Source organism: Macaca nemestrina, chromosome 19 (genome assembly GCF_043159975.1).
Source record: "Macaca nemestrina isolate mMacNem1 chromosome 19, mMacNem.hap1, whole genome shotgun sequence".
NCBI classification, from domain to species: domain Eukaryota; kingdom Metazoa; phylum Chordata; class Mammalia; order Primates; family Cercopithecidae; genus Macaca; species Macaca nemestrina.
This window is the reverse complement of record NC_092143.1, coordinates 46,298,107-46,315,880: the sequence shown is the minus strand read 5'-3', so window position 1 is coordinate 46,315,880 and position 17,774 is coordinate 46,298,107. Positions and strand designations below refer to the sequence as shown.

General features: G+C 46.4%; 1 protein-coding gene and 1 long non-coding RNA gene across 8 annotated transcripts in view; one reads left to right on the top strand and one right to left on the bottom strand.

The window, feature by feature from the left end:
- LOC105499544 (uncharacterized) overlaps positions 1 to 17,774 on the bottom strand; it is a 228,556-nt gene that overhangs the window by 52,976 nt on the left and 157,806 nt on the right. For 4 of the 6 annotated variants that reach the window (XR_011616899.1, XR_011616901.1, XR_011616902.1 and 1 more), the window contains exon 7: positions 13,646 to 13,975. This is a non-coding gene — a long non-coding RNA (uncharacterized lncRNA). Of the gene's footprint in view, positions 1 to 13,210; positions 13,976 to 17,774 lie in introns of those variants that run through there. The other 2 variants (XR_011616904.1, XR_011616903.1) reach the window with 2 other exon arrangements.
- LOC105499549 (solute carrier family 14 member 2) overlaps positions 1 to 17,774 on the top strand; it is a 485,447-nt gene that overhangs the window by 426,507 nt on the left and 41,166 nt on the right. For both annotated transcript variants that reach the window (XM_011772176.3, XM_011772179.3), the window contains 5 exons: positions 700 to 883; positions 1,757 to 1,937; positions 3,043 to 3,232; positions 8,738 to 8,866; positions 13,808 to 14,000. In XM_011772176.3, coding sequence (XP_011770478.2) covers positions 734 to 883; positions 1,757 to 1,937; positions 3,043 to 3,232; positions 8,738 to 8,866; positions 13,808 to 14,000 — 843 coding nt within the window. In that variant the 5' untranslated portion in view covers positions 700 to 733. The remainder of the gene's footprint in view (positions 1 to 699; positions 884 to 1,756; positions 1,938 to 3,042; positions 3,233 to 8,737; positions 8,867 to 13,807; positions 14,001 to 17,774) is intronic.

Sequence of the window (17,774 nt, the reverse complement as noted above, 5' to 3'; positions counted from 1 at the left end):
ACTACCAAGGGGAAGCCAGACAAAACCAGGAAACTGAGGACCTTAGGCAAAGGATGTTCCAAAAGCAAGTCATGGCATAAGCCCTAACCCTGGTGGTACAGGGACAGGAGCCCCATGAAGGGAAGCTCCTTCAGCTGGGATGCACACAGCTTGCAGAAGAATAGACCAGTGTTTCCTACTGTTCCTGGGGAAAGGAAATAGGGAAGGGACTGGAAATGGTAGAGAGAAGAAAAGGAAGACTGGAGATCAATTGTAAGCAGTGTAGCCTCCATGGCAATTCAGAAGTAGTTTCTCTTAGACACTCCCCACCTCCAATCAGTACTGGATCTGTGTATACGTATCAAGGGGAAAATACATGTACCACTAACTACCACAATAGGATGGCACAACAGGCAATATGAGAGGCGGAGAAAAAACACTCAGTGATCGAGAGAAAAAGAGAGACTTCCATTCTAACTCAGTGGTCAGGGATATCTTCATCGACCAAATGGACATTCTTCTGGACTCGGAGGAATGGGAGGATTTTGAAAGGTAATGAGGTAGAAAAATGGCCTCAACTCTTTCTGGCAGCAAAGCTGCAGATCCCACGTGTGTCACCGTCCAACCCCCAGGACAGACCTGAGGTCTGAGACCAGCCTCAGCCAAGTCCCTCTGGGCCCCGTCCTGACTCACTAGCTCTTTCCCTTTCCTTCCGTCTAGTCCATTGATAAAAAAGCAGCTGTGCCCTGAAGGAATGTCTGACCCCCACAGCAGCCCTCTCCTGCCAGAGCCACTTTCCAGCAGATACAAACTCTACGAGGCAGAGTTTACCAGCCCGAGCTGGCCCTCGACATCCCCGGATACTCACCCAGCTCTGCCCCTCCTGGAAATGCCTGAAGAAAAGGTGAGGAGGGTTCCTCCTAGCATGTTTCCTGGGAGGGAGGGGATAGGAAAAGGGCATTAAAAGATGCCGCTTTCCTGCCTTCCCAAAGAACTTAGCACACTGAGAAAGTGCCACTGTCAGTACATGGTGACACCCATGGTGGGTCCTACCTGGCCTTAGATAGTGTGGTTTTGTGAGACATGATTTTAAGGACAAGTACAGAATACAGGCACTCACTCACCAGTCTTCCAACCAGTCTCCAAAATCTTTCCCCTTAAACCTGCTCCCTGAACTACCCTACTGTCTCCAAATGGAAGGCCTTTGTTGAAACACAGGCCATTAGCATCCTCGGTGGTAGCACAGAGGTAGACTGGCTGGCCACTGCTGCAGTGGAGAGGGACTCAAGACTGCTGGGATGGCCTTCCAGAGCTGTCCTGACGTGCAATAAGGAGGTCCCATATCTTTACTCATCACTACTTTGAAATCACTACTTTGAAATGATCACTATTGGATCTGCTGTGCATACATGTATATCATAATTTTTAGTATGATTATCACTGTATTTCAGTATAATTGGTTTGGTTTGCAGTCCTATTATCTGATATTTGCAATTACAAACATTATTCTGAAAAGAAGCTCATGGGCTTCATTAAACTGCCAAAAGGGACCCATGGCACGAAGTGAAGAAATCCTGCTGTGAAGAAGGTGCATGGTCCCGGGAAGAGCAGGCTTGTACAGGGTACTCTATGCAGCCGCCGACAATGGGCATGTGTTTCACCCTTTGTCTCATGATCCTTTATTTTTATCAAAAAAACTGCCACTACCCTCTATCCCCAAATGTCTCTGGTCTCAGAAAGCTGTATCATTTGATGTCTTGTTGGTTTCTCCTAAAAGGATCTCCGGTCTTCCAATGAAGATAGCCACATTGTGAAGATTGAAAAGCCCAATGAAAGGAGTAAAAGGAAAGAAGACGGGGTGGCCCATCGGGACTCAGCAGGCCAAAGGGGCATCAGGCTCTGCAAAGCAGTGGGCTACCTCACGGGTGACATGAAGGAGTACAGGATCTGGCTGAAAGGTAGGAAAATACCCTGGGCAGAGGCAGCCAGACCAGGCCAGGCCGGGGAGACAACCCTCTCTCCGGTTTAGTCCAAAGCTGGTCCCTCACTCATTCACCCTCACCCTGGGTGGATTCACCCAGGACTGGACCTCACCCAGGGCTGGAGTCCACAGCTGGGGGTACTTCAGCCCTAAGCTGACTCCAAGGGGATATGATATACCCTACTGGCATGGAATTCTCATGGTTTCAGAATTAAATGCATTGATCTTAGTTCTTTGCAAATTGCTCGTTCCTATGTGAAATAGATACAGGACAACCATATTAGCAACAGATAAGCCATTTCCCAAGCTAGTTAACTGATCATTCCTTCACTCGATTCACTTGTTGCACAGCCATTTATTAGGTGCCTATTATGTGCCAAGAAAATGTTGGCTTCATCCTTCCCAAAGCTTCAGGATTGTTTCCTTTTAACTTCTTTCCGAACTAAATACTGAAAGGAACACCACACTCTTCCACTCCCACTAGCCCCGACACCTGCACAAGTTGTCCTGGAAACCAAACCAGCAAACGAGGCAGAATGTATGCCCCTCTCCTATACCTGGCCTCCTCCAGGCCCTGACTCAGTACTGATTTTCACAGTTGGGCTGCGACAATTTCTTCCCCAGTGTCTTTTCTTCAGGCTACTTTTTTTGCTTCTCAGATACCAGCCCTCAACTGAGTCATCCAGCACTACAGAAAAAAGAATTTCCTACCCCCCACCCCCAACCTTCCAAAACCCTTTCTTTTGGACCAATAAATTTCCCTTGGAAAAAAAAGAACCTCCCAGAGCTTCTTTTCCAACCAAGCCAATGGCTGGAACAGCGTTAAATTAGTCTCAGCACGGTGCCTCTGGCTATATGGCAAAACCTACCACCCACTGCAGAATGATTGCTGGGCCACTGAGAGATGTGGGCTGGGCACCAGCCTCCCCTCTACCCCCACCCCTCCATCCCCACACCTGGCCTGGCTGAATGGGAAGTGTCCTGGCTTACACATCCCTGTTTTCCTTTGTTGCCATGCCAACCAGCATCTCAGCACAGCAGCCCAAGCTGGACCTGCTGATGGCTCGCTCTCTCTCTTTCAGACAAGCACCCTGCCCTCCAGTTCATAGACTGGGTCCTGAGAGGGACTGCTCAGGTGATGTTCGTCAACAATCCTCTCAGCGGCCTCATCATCTTCATAGGGCTACTGATCCAGAATCCCTGGTGGACAATCACTGGGGCCCTGGGGACAGTGGTCTCAACCTTAACAGCTCTCGCCTTGGGCCAAGACAGGTGGGTCCCTCTCTATAGGGATTTTAGCAAGATGCGTGGGACAGAAAGTAGAGAGGTGTTTACTTGAGTAATCAGCCAACCTGACCCTCCCAGACAGCCAAAGTCTCCTGAGTATCAACTTTAAGCAGGTCACTGATGGTCCTTGCAGAATTACACTGCTCCTGCTCACAGCATGTGACAGTGTCAACATTCACTTGACTGTGGAGACTTCTGCAAACACTGTCTCAGAGGGAGGTGCAGAGGAATAGCTAAGCTGTTCTTCCCTCACAGAGCCTACCATCTAGTTGAAGGAGACAAGATTAATAGGCAATGAATGTCTCAGAATAATACGGTACAGTATGTGATTGAGTTCAGAGAAGACAGACATCACCAAGTGCTGGGGAGATTAGAGAGGCTACTTCCTAGCTATAAAGGTTTGATATGGGGGACTGGAGAGAAGGCAAGGAGAGGGGAGGACAGTGTGGGAAGGGGCTCTGAGGAAGGGAAGCAAACAGGGCCAGCAGGAGGCATAGATACAGATGTGGAAGAAGCTGGCCTCGCACTGGCTGTGCAAAGTCAAGTAACAACAACAAGGGCCAGGCACGGTGGCTCATGCCTATAATCTTAGCACTTTGGGAAGCTTAAAGCAGGCAGATCACTTGAGGCCAGGAGTTTGAGGCCAGCCTGGCCAACATAGTGAAACCCCATCTCTACTACAAATACAAAAATTAGCTGTGTGTGGTGGCACATGCCTGTATTCCTAGCTATGCGGAAGGCTGAGGATCTCTTGAACCTGGGAGGTGGAGGTTGCAGTGAGCCAACATCGTGCCACTGCACTCCAGCCTGGGTGACAGAGCAAGACTCTTTTTCAAAAAAAAAAAAAAAAAAAAGCAAGAAAAGAAAAGAAAAAATAAAAAAGAACAATAACAATTCACATTTTGTAGAACTTGACCACTTCCTCAGACTTTGCCGTATATTTTTCCAGTGGTTCCCAAACTTTCCTGATGGTCAGAATCACTTAAGGTGGTTGTTAAATAGTTTCAGGCTGGGCACAGTGGTTCACACCTGTAACCCCAGCACTTTGGGAGACCTAGGCGGGAGGATCACAAGGTCAAGAGATTGAGACCATTCTGGCCAACATGGTGAAACCCCGTCTCTACTAAAAGTACAAAAATTAGCTGGGCATGGTGGCACATGCCTGTAGTCCCAGCTACTTGGGAGGCTGAGGCAGGAGAATCGCTTGAACCCAGGAGGCTGAGTTTGCAGTGAGCCGAGATTGCGCCACAACACTCCAGCCTGGTGACAGAGCGAGACTCTGTCTCAAAAAAAAAAAAAAAAAGAAAGAAATAGTTTCAGTCCACCCCTCCCCTTCCTCTCATAGCTATGCCAATTCAGTGGATCAGGGAGTGTGTACTTTTAAACAAGGTCCTCCTGGATGCTTCTGATGCTTGGGAAACACTGGATTATCCCCTATCTTAGTGTTTTTCAATTTGGGGATCACCAACCCATTTCCAGATCATGAATTAATTGTCAGCAGCATCTTTTAAAGTTAAAACAATAGCATAAAATAAAACTGATGAGAGTAGTCTATATATGGTAATGGTAAATATTATTTGGTGAAATTTTTGTTTATGTTGGGGATGTGTGTGTGGGACGGAGGGAGAGAAAGAAAGAAAGTGAAAGCTAAGTCATAATATAAAATGCATTTCTTACAGTGGGTTTCTCTCAAAAAAAAAAAAAAAACTAAGAAGCACTGTCATATCTTGTTAGCTGTGACTCTTACCACCATTCACAAGGCACAGTGAAGGCAACAGAGTCCACATCTTGCACGTGGGGAAAAGGAGACTGGAAGCGGAGAGATACCTACCAAAGGTGCCACAGCCAATGGGTGGCAGGACTTAGGCTTGGAGGCATGACCTGCATCTTCTGGGCTCAAGGTCATGCTGTCCCCATCATGGTACCTGTGAGGACAACATGGCCAGAGGCCCATTGGTAAACCCAAAGTAATCAGAGCTGGATGTGTTGTAACCAACGTCAGGCCCAGCTGACGTTCCCCATTCCACTGAGACAAACCCGTGAGTCCGCCTGGCCCTGAGGAGAAGTTGCTCATGCACCTCTAGGGTGGCCTTGGAGGACCACTCCGATTCTAGCATGCTAGGAGGCCATTCGAGGTCAGATGGATGAGGGGCTGAATTCTTCTGAGTGCAGATCTGGTGGGTGAGATTAAAAATGGGCTCCAGCCAGGATCTTGTGTCTGCTTTGGTTAGTGGGCCTCCTATTCCTTGTTCCCAAGTACCTGTCAACCATGGGCAGCTGGCATAGAACTGGGACCCTGGCAGATCAGCCCATGCCTCACTGCTTCATCACTGTGTGCTGAAATTTACCTGGGGTGAACTCTGTGCAGCCCACTGCCTTCTTAGCTGTGTGTCTCAGGCAAGCACTTCCCCCTCCAGCCCCATTATCCTGTCTGTATAATCTACTGTCCAGCTGAGACGAGCCCAAGACCCTCCCTGCACTGACACTCTGATTCTTTGATTATCCTCCCCACCATTAATCTACTGGTAAACTTGCCAAGCCATTCAGAGAGTCGCTTCACAGACTTCAGTTTTACAAGGGGGGACGCACACCAGGCATGCCTAATCCTCACAAACATCCTGATTAAGAATTTAAGACAAATTGCATCAGATAAAAACCCAGCCCCTCAGCTTGGCTCCCCAAGTGTCATTTGATGGGTCTTATGCTACCTAGTGCTCAATCAACATCACACTTGTCCCTAGTTAAGTACTTTTGCTTCTGTGATCCCTGACACCAGCTGTACCTGTCTATCTAATTCTACCATTCCCTGGAATCCTTCCTCCCACAGGGAGCCACTCCTGATTCCCTCTGTGCTCTCTGAACCTTTCTTTCTCTCTGAACAACCACAGAACACATCCCAGCACTAGACTGAATTGTTCTGTAAGTTTTTTTATTCTTCTTTCTCTGGCTATATTCTAAGCATGTTCAGGAGAAGAAGTTGGTTTCCAATATGCCATATACACCCACAGTGCCTAGAAAAGATCTAGGCTTTGTTGCTGACAGGTTGGTGCCTTGTTCTACGCCATAGGCTCAAAGCTGTAGCCACTGGACACAACATCCATACACATGTCTTCTAAGGAGCCACGAGCTCACTGCTGTCCACAATGAACCACTGACACAGTTGCATTTTTTTTTTTTTTTTTTTTTTTTTTGAGACGGAGTCTCGCTCTGTCACCCAGGCTGGAGTGCAGTGGCGCAATCTCGGCTCACTGCAAGCTCCGCCTCCCGGGTTCACGCCATTCTCCGGCCTCAGCCTCCCGAGTAGCTGGGACTACAGGCGCCCGCCACTGCGCCCGGCTAATTTTTTTCTATTTTTAGTAGAGACGGGGTTTCACCATGGTCTCGATCTCCTGACCTTGTGATCCGCCCGCCTCAGCCTTCCAAAGTGCTGGGATTACAGGCGTGAGCCACCGCACCCGGCCACAGTTGCATATTCTAAGCATGACCTCTGCCACCCCTGCTACCCTTTAATCACCCCCGCTGTCCCCACCCCCAGTTCCCCACTAGCCTAAGACTGTACTTTACAGATGGTAACTGAAGGTCAACACCACCAACGCTGCAGTTCCCTGATGGAATGTGGTCTGAATGGAGACCTTTTTGGCATTGGTGTTGAACCTAATTTTGTATATTTTATAGTCAGGGATGGAAATCCAGAAGCCAGCAATGTTTTAGTAAAAACAAGAATTCTGGAGGAACACTCTCCACAGAGTGGGGCAGCTATTGGTATTAAAACAAAAAAAAGCACTAAATTATATCACCAAACACAAAAGGGAAACTGTAGAGAAAATGCAAACACACTAAAAATAATGATTCTCCCAAAACGTGGATTTCTGCTCTTGAAGTGCTCCCCAGTGGTCTTCTCTGCCACCTCCCTCCATCCCACCTGCTGCCTGTCTCCAGCTGCCCCCGTATCTTCCTGGCCTCAAGAGCAGCTGATGACACAGCTTGTCCTGTGTCTAGTACAAGTGTCCACACATGTACCTTGTGCTACAGCTTTCTTGCAGGAAGCTGCCTAGATATGCGCTCTCCTGCCCCTTTCCCATCCTCCTACTCTCCTCTTATCTAGGTTACTAGACCTCCTGGTCACTACAGAGGTGAAAGGTCCTCCCCCTTCCAGACCTAAGCCACAGCCCCTGCTGGGTTGGAGCCCTCCTCTAGCCAGAATTCCCTTCCTGCATCTCAGGGAGCCCTAAGCTTCCAGAAGCTTCTGCCATGCAAGAACAGCCAAGACATGGTAAGGTTTAGCATGCCCACATGTTCAGTCAACAAATACTGGCTGAGCAGCCTCCATGCACAGCCTCCTTGACATTGCTTGGTTACTGGGCCACAGCAACAGACACAGAGACACACTTCAGCCCTCATAGAACTAAAGTGAGTGCAGAGGGACTGACCACAAGCACACACAGGTCATTCCTTGGCAGGGGTCTTGCAGTGCAAGCTGCCCACACCCCTCTCTCACCCACAACCCATGCCCCTCACCCGGCAGAGCAATTAGAAAGGTCAAGGACAGTGTTTATTAGGATCAAGAGGAGAATTGTAGGTGCTCACCCCAGCTTCTCCTCTGATAAAGAAGGAGGTGCCAGACTCGTGCATGGATACTATACCACACTTCTGGGCCATTCCTCACCAAGGAGCACCTGGGAACCCGGAGCTAAACCAGCTTATTCACTCTGGTGCAGACATGCAGAGAGAGAAAGTACCCAGATTCCAGCTACAGATAATTTTTTTTTTTTTTTTTTTTTTTTTTTTTTTTGAGACAGTGTCTTCCTTTGTCACTGGAGTGCAATGGTGAGATCTTGGCTCACTGCAGCCTCAACCTCCTGGGCTCAAGTGATCCTCCCACCTTAGCCTCCCAAGTAGCTGGGACTACAGACATGCACTACCACACCTGGCTACTTTTTGTATTTTAGCAGAGATGGGGTTTCACCATGTTGCCCAGGCTGGTTGAACTCCTGGGCTCGAGTCATCCTCCCGCCTTGGACTCCCAAAGCGCAGGGATTACAGGCATGAGCCAGTGTGCCTGGCCAACTACAGAGAATTTTACACAATGTAATCATAACACTCTTTCTCCTTCCCTCTCTTCTCTCTCCCTTTCTCTCCCCAACTCCCACACACAACTTCCATGTGTCACACCTCAGGTTTCTATTATATTTCCCCCTATACTTAGCAGTCTAAGTCTCCCCTGATAAGCAAAGAAGAGCTTTGCCACAGAAAAAGTGCATAATTTTAATTGTTGATCAGCAAGACAAGGAGGGGGTGCAGGTGTGTGTTTTATCAGGAAAGGTGCTGGCAGCTATGTGACTGCCCAATATTCACTGAGCGAACTCACTTTTTTCTAAGCATTATTATTAAAGGAATCACCTAAATGAAGCATATCCTCAAAGCACCAGGAGGGAGGGGCCCATTAACACCGCCAACTTCAAATGCAAAGTTACTCTGTTTCCCCACCAGGTCTGCCATTGCCTCAGGACTCCATGGGTACAACGGGATGCTGGTGGGACTGCTGATTTCCGTGTTCTCAGAGAAGTTAGACTACTACTGGTGGCTTCTGTTTCCTGTGACCTTCACAGCCATGGCCTGGTGAGGCACCTCATTTTTTCTGCTCACAGCTCCATGGGGCCCCAAGACATTTGTGTGTCTTACACTGGCCAGAGACAGGACATACACATGTGGGGCCCAGCCCCTTCACAGCCAGGCTAGCTTGTCTGACACTGTGAAAGCCCATGAGTTCTCTTGTAACACAAGGGGGTCATTTGGAGATATGGAATAAGGAGGACTATTTTGTTTGTTTGACACAGAGTCTCGCTGTGTCACCCAGGCTGGAGTGCTGTGGTACAATCTCGGCTCACTGCAAGCTCCATCTCCTGGGTTCACACCCTTCTCCTGCCTCAGCCTCCCAAGTAGCTGGGACTACAGGCACCCGCCACCATGCCCGGCTAATTTTTTGTATTTTTAGTAGAGACAGGGTTTCACCATGTTAGCCAAGATGGTCTCGATCTCCTGACCTCGTGATCCGCCTGCCTCAGCCTCCCAAAATGGTGGGATTACAGGCATGAGCCACCGCACCTGGCCAGGAGAATTCTTTAAATCAACAAGACAACTTGTGTTTTATTGCAATGGTAATCTTCCTGAATGACATTCTTAGTAATAAAGGTCAGCATTTCCTAAGTTATTCCTGCTTGCTTGACATAGTGCTAAGCAGGGCTTATGCAGTGCTAAGCACGGCTACATTTGCCCACAGTTTACAGAAGGGAAGACCAAGGCATGCAGAGATTAAGTCACTTGCCGCAGGTTGTACTTTTTGGAAGTTTTTGATGCTGGCATTCCAAATCCAGTATGCACTATTAAACCGCAGGTTGCATGGGAATTGTCTATTATGTGGCCTAACCAAGACCTAAAAGCTGAAAACCTGCTTGTGATAGAAGCAGAGAGCTTTCTTGGAACAGAATATTTATATGTAAAGCATAGAATCTTTGAACTGGAAGTATCAGTTGAGATCTTGCTGGGCAATCACCTCATATTGTAGATGAAATAAGAAGGTCAGGATGAAAGGGCGGTTAGGAACAAATATTCACCGAGTGAGGGGTTGCTGGGCCATTCACACGTGTGATCCTTAGTTCACATGAATTTACAGCAGGTCTGTCGAGCATCTCAGGGTCTCTGCTGTGTGCTCGCTGTCATGGTGAGCCTTTGTCCCCCAGACCCTGACTTCACATGTGTATACCACCCTGTTCTCAACTTCCCTCAAACAGGGCGATTTATTCCTATTCTCAGCAATAAATCAGACAGAATGATTTATTTTTAACATCTCTGAGAAGTAAATGCCTTTCTTTGGTTTCAAAGTCTGCAGTTACTAAAACCAGTTAGTTTAATTTAGCTTAAGTACTGTTTTATTGCTTTTTAGTAGTGCTTGCAAATAAATTACTGCATTAAGCATTCTGGGCAATTTAGTTTTCTTCTTAGGGTTTCTTTCTTAATCCATTGGGACAAAAAGCTAAGACAGTCATTTCTATGGGGATTTTCTTAATGCCCCCCACATTCCCGCCTGTGAAAAGGAGAACTTGCCTTCATTTGCATACATTTGGTTTAAAACTACATAGATTAAGCCCCCTCAGCACAGCTCCTCAGCCACATTGCACTGGCTGGCAATTAGACTTCAGTGCCCTCCATCCCACTTCCCAATTTAAAGGACAAAAAACACTAAGCACCCCACCCTGGGCTCTGTGCTACTACTCCAGTGCATTCATCAATCCATTTATGGGGTCCCTGAAATTCAAGTCATAGGGCGGGTATTAGTAGTGCCATTTTCCAGGTTCGTTCAGTAAACAAGTATCTGTTGAGTGCCTGAAACTATTTGTTGAGTGAAAGGTCGATCCCAGATGCTGGGAATATTTGTAAACAAGGAAAAGTCTCTATTCCCTTGGAGCTAACATTCTTCTCGGCTAAGACAGAAATAAACTTATAAACTAGTTAATAAAAGGGATCATTTCAAGATGTGATAAGTGCTTTGAGGAAAGCAAGAGAGGCTAAATGGGACAGCAAATGATTCCAGACATGTGTGATCAGAGAAGACAACTTTGCAGAGGGGACATTTGAGCTGTCGCCTAAATGATAAGAAGGCATCTGTCATCTGAAGACGTGGGTGAAGGATGTTGCAGGCAGAAGCAGCCCCCAAATGGGGAAGTGTGATGATGTATTCTAGGAAGACAGACAAGACTGGTGTGGCAGAAGCCCAGTGAAGGATGGAGGAGTGGCAGGAGGGGAGGGCAGAGACTCGATGAGTCAGACCAGGTACACCCTGAAGACCCAGTAAGACTGATTTCTATATCAGCTTATCAGCTGTGATAGAAAGCAGTTGGAGAGTTTTAGGCAGAGGTGTAATGGGATATGGTTTAAATCTAAACAAATCACTCTGCTTGCAGGATGGAAACGGATTTTAACTGGAGTAAGACTAGATACTGGAAGCATCTGCTACAATAATCCACAATTATCTGCTACAAAACCCCACAGAGATGACAGTGTTTAGATTAGAGTAATATCCATGAACATGGTAAGAAGTGAGTGGGTCTGGGGTATATTTTAAGGACAACAGAGGCAACACAACTTGTTGGGATGTTGTGGAATACCAAGAAAAGGAAAAGAAAAGAAAATCGAATACACTCCTACAATGTGCCCGAGTACCTGGGTTAATACAAAAGACCAAGAGAAGAACTGGTTGTTGTTTCACGCGTCCGTGTGAAAAGATCACCAAACAGGCTTTGTGTGAGCAACATGGCTGTTTATTTTACCTGGGTGCCAGCAGGCTGAGTCCGTAAAAGGAGTCAGCAAAGGGTGGTGGGATTATCATTAGTTCTTATAGGTTTTGGGATAGGCAGTGGATCTCACAAAGTACATTCTCAAGACTGGGGAGAATTACAAAGAAACTTCTTAAGGGTGGGGGAGATTATAAAGAACTTTGATCAGTTAGGGTGGGGCAGAAAAAATCACAATGGTGGAATGTCATCAGTTAAGGCTATTTTCACTTCTGTGGATCTTCAGTTGCTTCAGGCCATCTGGATGTATACATGCAGGTCACTGGGGATATGATGGCTGAGCTTGGGTTCAGAGGCCTGACAGTTGGTGGCAGGAGACAGGATACAAATTAAGAATTCTGTTTGGACACATTATACTATGGACTTCCAAGTGGAGATGTTGTAAAGGTAATTGGATATACAAATCTGGAACACAGTGATATGATCAAGATTCGGGAGGCGGAAGCACACAGAAGCTTTCATCTATGGTACTAAAGGCAATCACCCAACAGAGAAGATTTTTTTAAGAGAGAGAGAGAAAAGATTCAAGACAGAATCATATGCTTTTCCATCATTTAGAAGTCTGGCAAGAAAGGGGAAAAACCATCAAAAAAGACTAAGAAGGAGCAGGCAAGAGGAAAACTAAGAAAATCCAGTGTCACGGTAGCCCAGACAGAAAGTATTTCAATATGGTGGGCAGGTCCAACTGTCAAATCAAAGCAATGGGGAATGACCATGGACTTGGCAAGATAGATGCCATTGGTGAAATGGACAAGAGCCATTTCCATGGTGTAATGAGGGCACACACCTGATTGAAGTGGGTTTGGGAAAGACTAGGAGGAAAAGATTGGGGACAGCACAGAAAGCCAAACATTTCGAAGGATATTGCCCTGAAGGGAGCAGAGAAATGGAGCCACAGCTGGAGTGGCCATCAGGTTAAAGGGGGAAGATGTTTAAAGGTAGAAGACACTAGAGCATGTTATATCCTGATGAGAATGATCTGAAGAAAAAGAAGGGATTAAAGCTGTAGGAGAGAAAGGAGAAAATTACAGGAATGAAGTCCCTGAGGCAGATTAGATCCAAAGAAAAGGGAAAAGAATTGTCCTGATGAAGGAGCAGGGACGCTTCAATTATGTGAAAAAGGCGGAGAGGCAGAGTATGTGGGAAGAAAGCAGACAGGGTGTGGATTTTATGGCTGGGAAAACAAGCCTTTCTCATCTTGTCACTTCTATTTTCTTAATGAAGTAAAGCCAGGTGGTTGGCTGAGGCTAAAGGGAAGCAGACAGTAAAGATTTGAGGAGAAAGGTGAAAATGTGAAATACTTGTCTCAGTAAGTTGGAGAGTTAATTGGCAAGGGATGTGTAGGAGGGTTTTCAGGAAGTCTTAAATGCCTTTTTGAAATTCATGGTCATTCATTAAAAGCAGACCATTTAAACAAATCATGCAACTTCAGGTTTTGCCCAGCAGGTCACTGAGTGTGGGTGATGTGGGGTATTCGGTGTCTAGGGTGGCTGGTGCCTTCCAGAGGAAACTGAAGCTAAGGGAGATTAATTACCTAACAATGTTCCTTCAGCCTGTACCCATAGGAGTGAGTTAGGATTTGTGCTAAGCTTTGTCTGTCGCCAACATCCATTCTCTTTCCAAGGAAAAGGTGAAGAAGACAGAGGGTAAAACAACTGAAGGTCCTATTTTTCCCCTGGCAGTTTCCAGAGTAGCTCCAAGTATTTTTGCTGAAATTAGACCTGCAACTTGCCCATATGCCATTGCAGCCTCCTCCTAGAAGGTCAGTCTTCTAAAATGTTATCACAGCCCTGAACAATAGTCATTGTACACCTTGGTGATTCAAAGGCAACACGTTACATTTTGTAAGGGTCACATTTTGTTTAGTTTTCTCAGTTTAAAAAACAAGGAAATATTTCCATTATTTTATAAAGTGTTTTACTCAAAATAAGTTACGATATTTTTAAAATGTGTTTCTCAGTGGTGTAAGCTTATGAAGCAGATGACAATAAATTGGCCAAAAAAAAAGAAAAGAAAAGAAAAAAAGGTAAGAGCTGAAATTGAATACCTTATTCCCTATCCCAGATCAGTGGAACACTGGAGTCTCAAGGGGGCCAGAAACGCTGTGCCTAGGAGAGGAGTCAGTGGATGATACAGTGGCCAGAGCTGCTGAGACAATGTAGACCTCAGGATGTCACAGGGATTAACCCTTTGTCTCTTCCATCTGCAGCCCAGTTCTTTCTAGTGCCTTGAATTCCATCTTCAGCAAGTGGGACCTCCCAGTCTTCACGCTGCCCTTCAACATTGCAGTCACCTTGTACCTTGCAGCCACAGGCCACTACAACCTCTTCTTCCCCACAACACTGGTAGAGCCTGTGTCTTCAGTGCCCAATATCACCTGGACAGAGATGGAAATGCCCCTGGTAAGTTACCCAGTGGTGATGAGTTGAGACCCCCATATTCCACTGCAGGCCTTCTTGCCAAGCAATTTGTGGATTACCCATGCTCTCAGCTTCTCTAGAAACATCTCTGCCAGATGATGGGCCTCAGCAGGGTATCAGAAAAGGTTGCTGCCATGTCCATAGATCCTTTCAACAAGTACTTATTGAACAAGTAACGCGGCCTGGATGCTTTTTCAGATACTGAGAACACACAAAGATGACATCCTGCTCTTGTGAAACCTGCATTCTATACAGGGAAACTCCAACACACAAGTGAACAGATAAGCGTTGACAGTACAGAATCATGGTGGTTGAGTAAAAGATATTAGATAAAATGTATTGTCAGATAAAGGGGCAAGATACTAAAACAAACATTTAAAATTAGGATTTTAAAGGCATTAGCATAGAAGGCAGAGGGTTAATTTTTATATACTCTCTCTCTTAGTGGTTCTCAGGCAGGGATAATTTTGCCCCTTGGAGACATTAGGCAATGTCTGGAGACATTTTTATTGTCAAGACTAGAGAGGTGCCACTGACATCTAATGAGTAAAGGCCAGGGACGCTGCCAAACATCCTACGATGCACAAGACAGCTTCCCCCTGCCCCTGCAGAGAGTAATACAGAACAAAGTGTCAATAGGGCCAAAGGGGAGAAACCCTGCTTTCTGTCCTTTTGTGGTAAATGTACATATTCATTAATCTGCTGATCTCTAGACATTAAAGATATAGGAATGTAGTAAAGATCTAACATAAGATTAAATATATAGAATTGTAAAACTTTGGCCTTGTTAATGAACAGAGATAGCTAATAGCTAATACTTAGCAAGCTTACTATGTATCAGATACTGTTCCAAGCCCTTGACATATTAACTCATTTAGCCCTCATAATATAACCTAATACTGTAGGTACCATCATTATCACTATTTTATAGGTGAGAAAACTAAGACACAGAGAGGGTTAGTTGCCCAAAGTCCAACTGCAGATAGTGCCTGTTCTTAAACCCCAGGCAGCCTGACACAAAGCCTAAGCTTTGAACCATCACCCGCCTAGTCCAAGGCAGGACATGTACATGCAGCTTGAACAATCCCAGTGAGGCAAAATCCCCTACTTATTGGTGCAATCCACCCTGTCATGTTGCAGTGTTCTTTACCTTCATCAGAAATCCATCTCCCTTTATCTTTCACCCATTGGTTCCAGTCTGCTTTCTAGAGCAATTCAGGCTATTGTTTCTGCAACAGTCTTTTGAATATTTGCTATCATAACCTAAGTCCTCAAATATTGTTTGTGTGATACGATGCTTGAGTCCTGCCCATCTAGGTGTGCTGCAACCTCAGTGTAGCCTGCTGCTGTGCTCAGCTCTGGAGCTACCACTCCAGGGTCCTCCAGGGACAGCCACACTCTAAACCTAAACCCAGCAGAAAAGGAAATGCTTCCCCAGCCGTGGTTGTTAACACTGCAGCAAACAATGCAAAACCTTTTCAAGTTGTGTCTGAGGCTGGGGCTGGGGCACGAGTGGCAGTGTTAGGGCATAAACCCAAGAACATGGAAAAGACAGAGCTCTGCATTTAAGGGAAAGCCCACCTTCTCAGGTGGAAAACAGGCAGAGCAGGAGCAGACACGACACTCAAAATTCCGCCAGGAGCATCGGTGACAGGCCGTCTGACAATCAGGCCACAGGCTGTCCCTGATCCCTATGCATGAGGTATTGCCCAAGTAATGGCCAAAGGCACATGTGGCACCAGCAGGAAGAAAGTCTCTCCGAGCCCCGACTCCACACTGCTAGCCGGACAACCCAACACCGAGGGGACCAGTGTGGTATGGTCCACCCTTGCCATTCCTTTCACAAGATTATAGACTCTGGTCCAAATAGCATTTGGTTATTAAAAGGCCATTCATTCAGATACAAGAGTGGGCAAAGCTTAAGAGCCCTCTAGGCTCTTCAAATACTACTCCCTGAAGAAATCATACTTATTCCAGAATTAAATCAAATTGTCAAAAAAGTACAAAATCTGGTCCAAAGGGAGAAACTAAATGATTCCCAGCGTCTATAGCAACATCGACAGTGTGGTATGGGTCACAGAGAAAAGATACCTCTTGTTCACCTTCAAAATAAGCAATTAGAAAGTGGTAGGAACCAAACCCAGGCATCCTGAGACCCATACCCACCCCCTTAACACCCCACCAGCCCACCACTCTGACAACCACCTTCCTTCTCTTCCCACCTTCTGGATCTGAGTTTTGAAGAATCAATGCCACTTCCCTCTTTCTCTTTGAAACAACAGAGAAAGGCCTTCCTATTTGTTTAATCAGCTTGTTGTTGCTACATAAGAATTATGAGGAGTGTGGAGAAGGCCTGGTGCTCAGTAAATTTCCATGGCACACCTGACTGCCCTTCACCCAGGGTGTCAGCTGCGGCCTGGGAGCAGTGTGCTGGGAGGGAAGGCCACCTGGGGAACAGCTCACCAGGCTGAAATGTGGATCCCAGTGGAGGAAGCTTCATTCTAAACCCAGGCTCCATTGCAAGACCCCTCATTCCCTCATTCCTCTCATTCTTGAGCCCTTGAGTTTAAAATCTGCATTCCCACATGGAAAGGTGGATGTGAACTCCCCTCAGCATCCCGCATTCCTCAGATCTTGGCAATCATGGGGTATTTATTAAGTAGACTTCCAGCCTGTTCCCAACATTTAAACTGAGTTCCCCGGTCTGGTACAAAGTGTTTTCTGGGTTTCTATAAATATGATTGAGCACCCCACCCTTGCCATTCCTTTCACAAGATTATAGACTCTGGTCCAAATAGCATTTGGTTATTAAAAGGCCATTCATTCAGATACAAGAGTGGGCAAAGCTTAAGAGCCCTCTAGGCTCTTCAAATACTACTCCCTGAAGAAATCATACTTATTCCAGAATTAAATCAAATTGTCAAAAAAGTACAAAATCTGGTCCAAAGGGAGAAACTAAATGATTCCCAGCGTCTGTAGCAACATCGACAGTGGATCATCCGTAACTCATCTCCAGTGCATGCCAGACTCACCTAAGCCCCACCATGCCCCATATCAATTAAATCAGAATGTCTAGGGAAGAGCTGGCCATCAGTGTTTGTTTAAAGATTCCCAGAGGATTCTACTGTACAGCAAAGTTTGGGAACCACTGACCTAATCAATTCCTATTTGTTAAGCACCTATGATGTACCTGGGCATAAAGGGCCCTGTCCTCACAGAGGTCATGTGACCTGGCAATTATGAAAAGAACTACAGAGTCTTAAAGCTGGAAGATCATCTGCCAAGCCAGTCTCCTCATGCTATAGATGAGGATGTGACATGCTCACAGCCATACAATGAACTGTGCAGAGCCCTGATGGAAGCTGGAGCCCTCTACTCCCAGGCCAGTGCTCTGCCTGCCCTGCCATTCTCCCTCCTTTCTTTTTCTGCCCTCAAAGGACTCCAAAATATCCACAATTCAGCCTGGCCGAAGAAAAGCCATCTGACAGCATTGCCAAATAAATCCTCCCGAATTCCAGCACCACCAAGTTACTCTCAGGCTCAGGGATGTTTGGACTTCAGGCCATTCTCCAGATGTTCCACATACTACCTTTCCACAATGCTATGCAGTCTCTGTGAGCAGGGGACACACCTACTCCTCCTTTCCAAGGGCTCACAACCCCCAGGGTAGCTGTGAATGGCCAGGGGCCAGCAAAGAGGATGTGTCAGCAGTGGTTTGACAAAGAGACAGCAAGGGTGACAAAGACCTCAGACCTG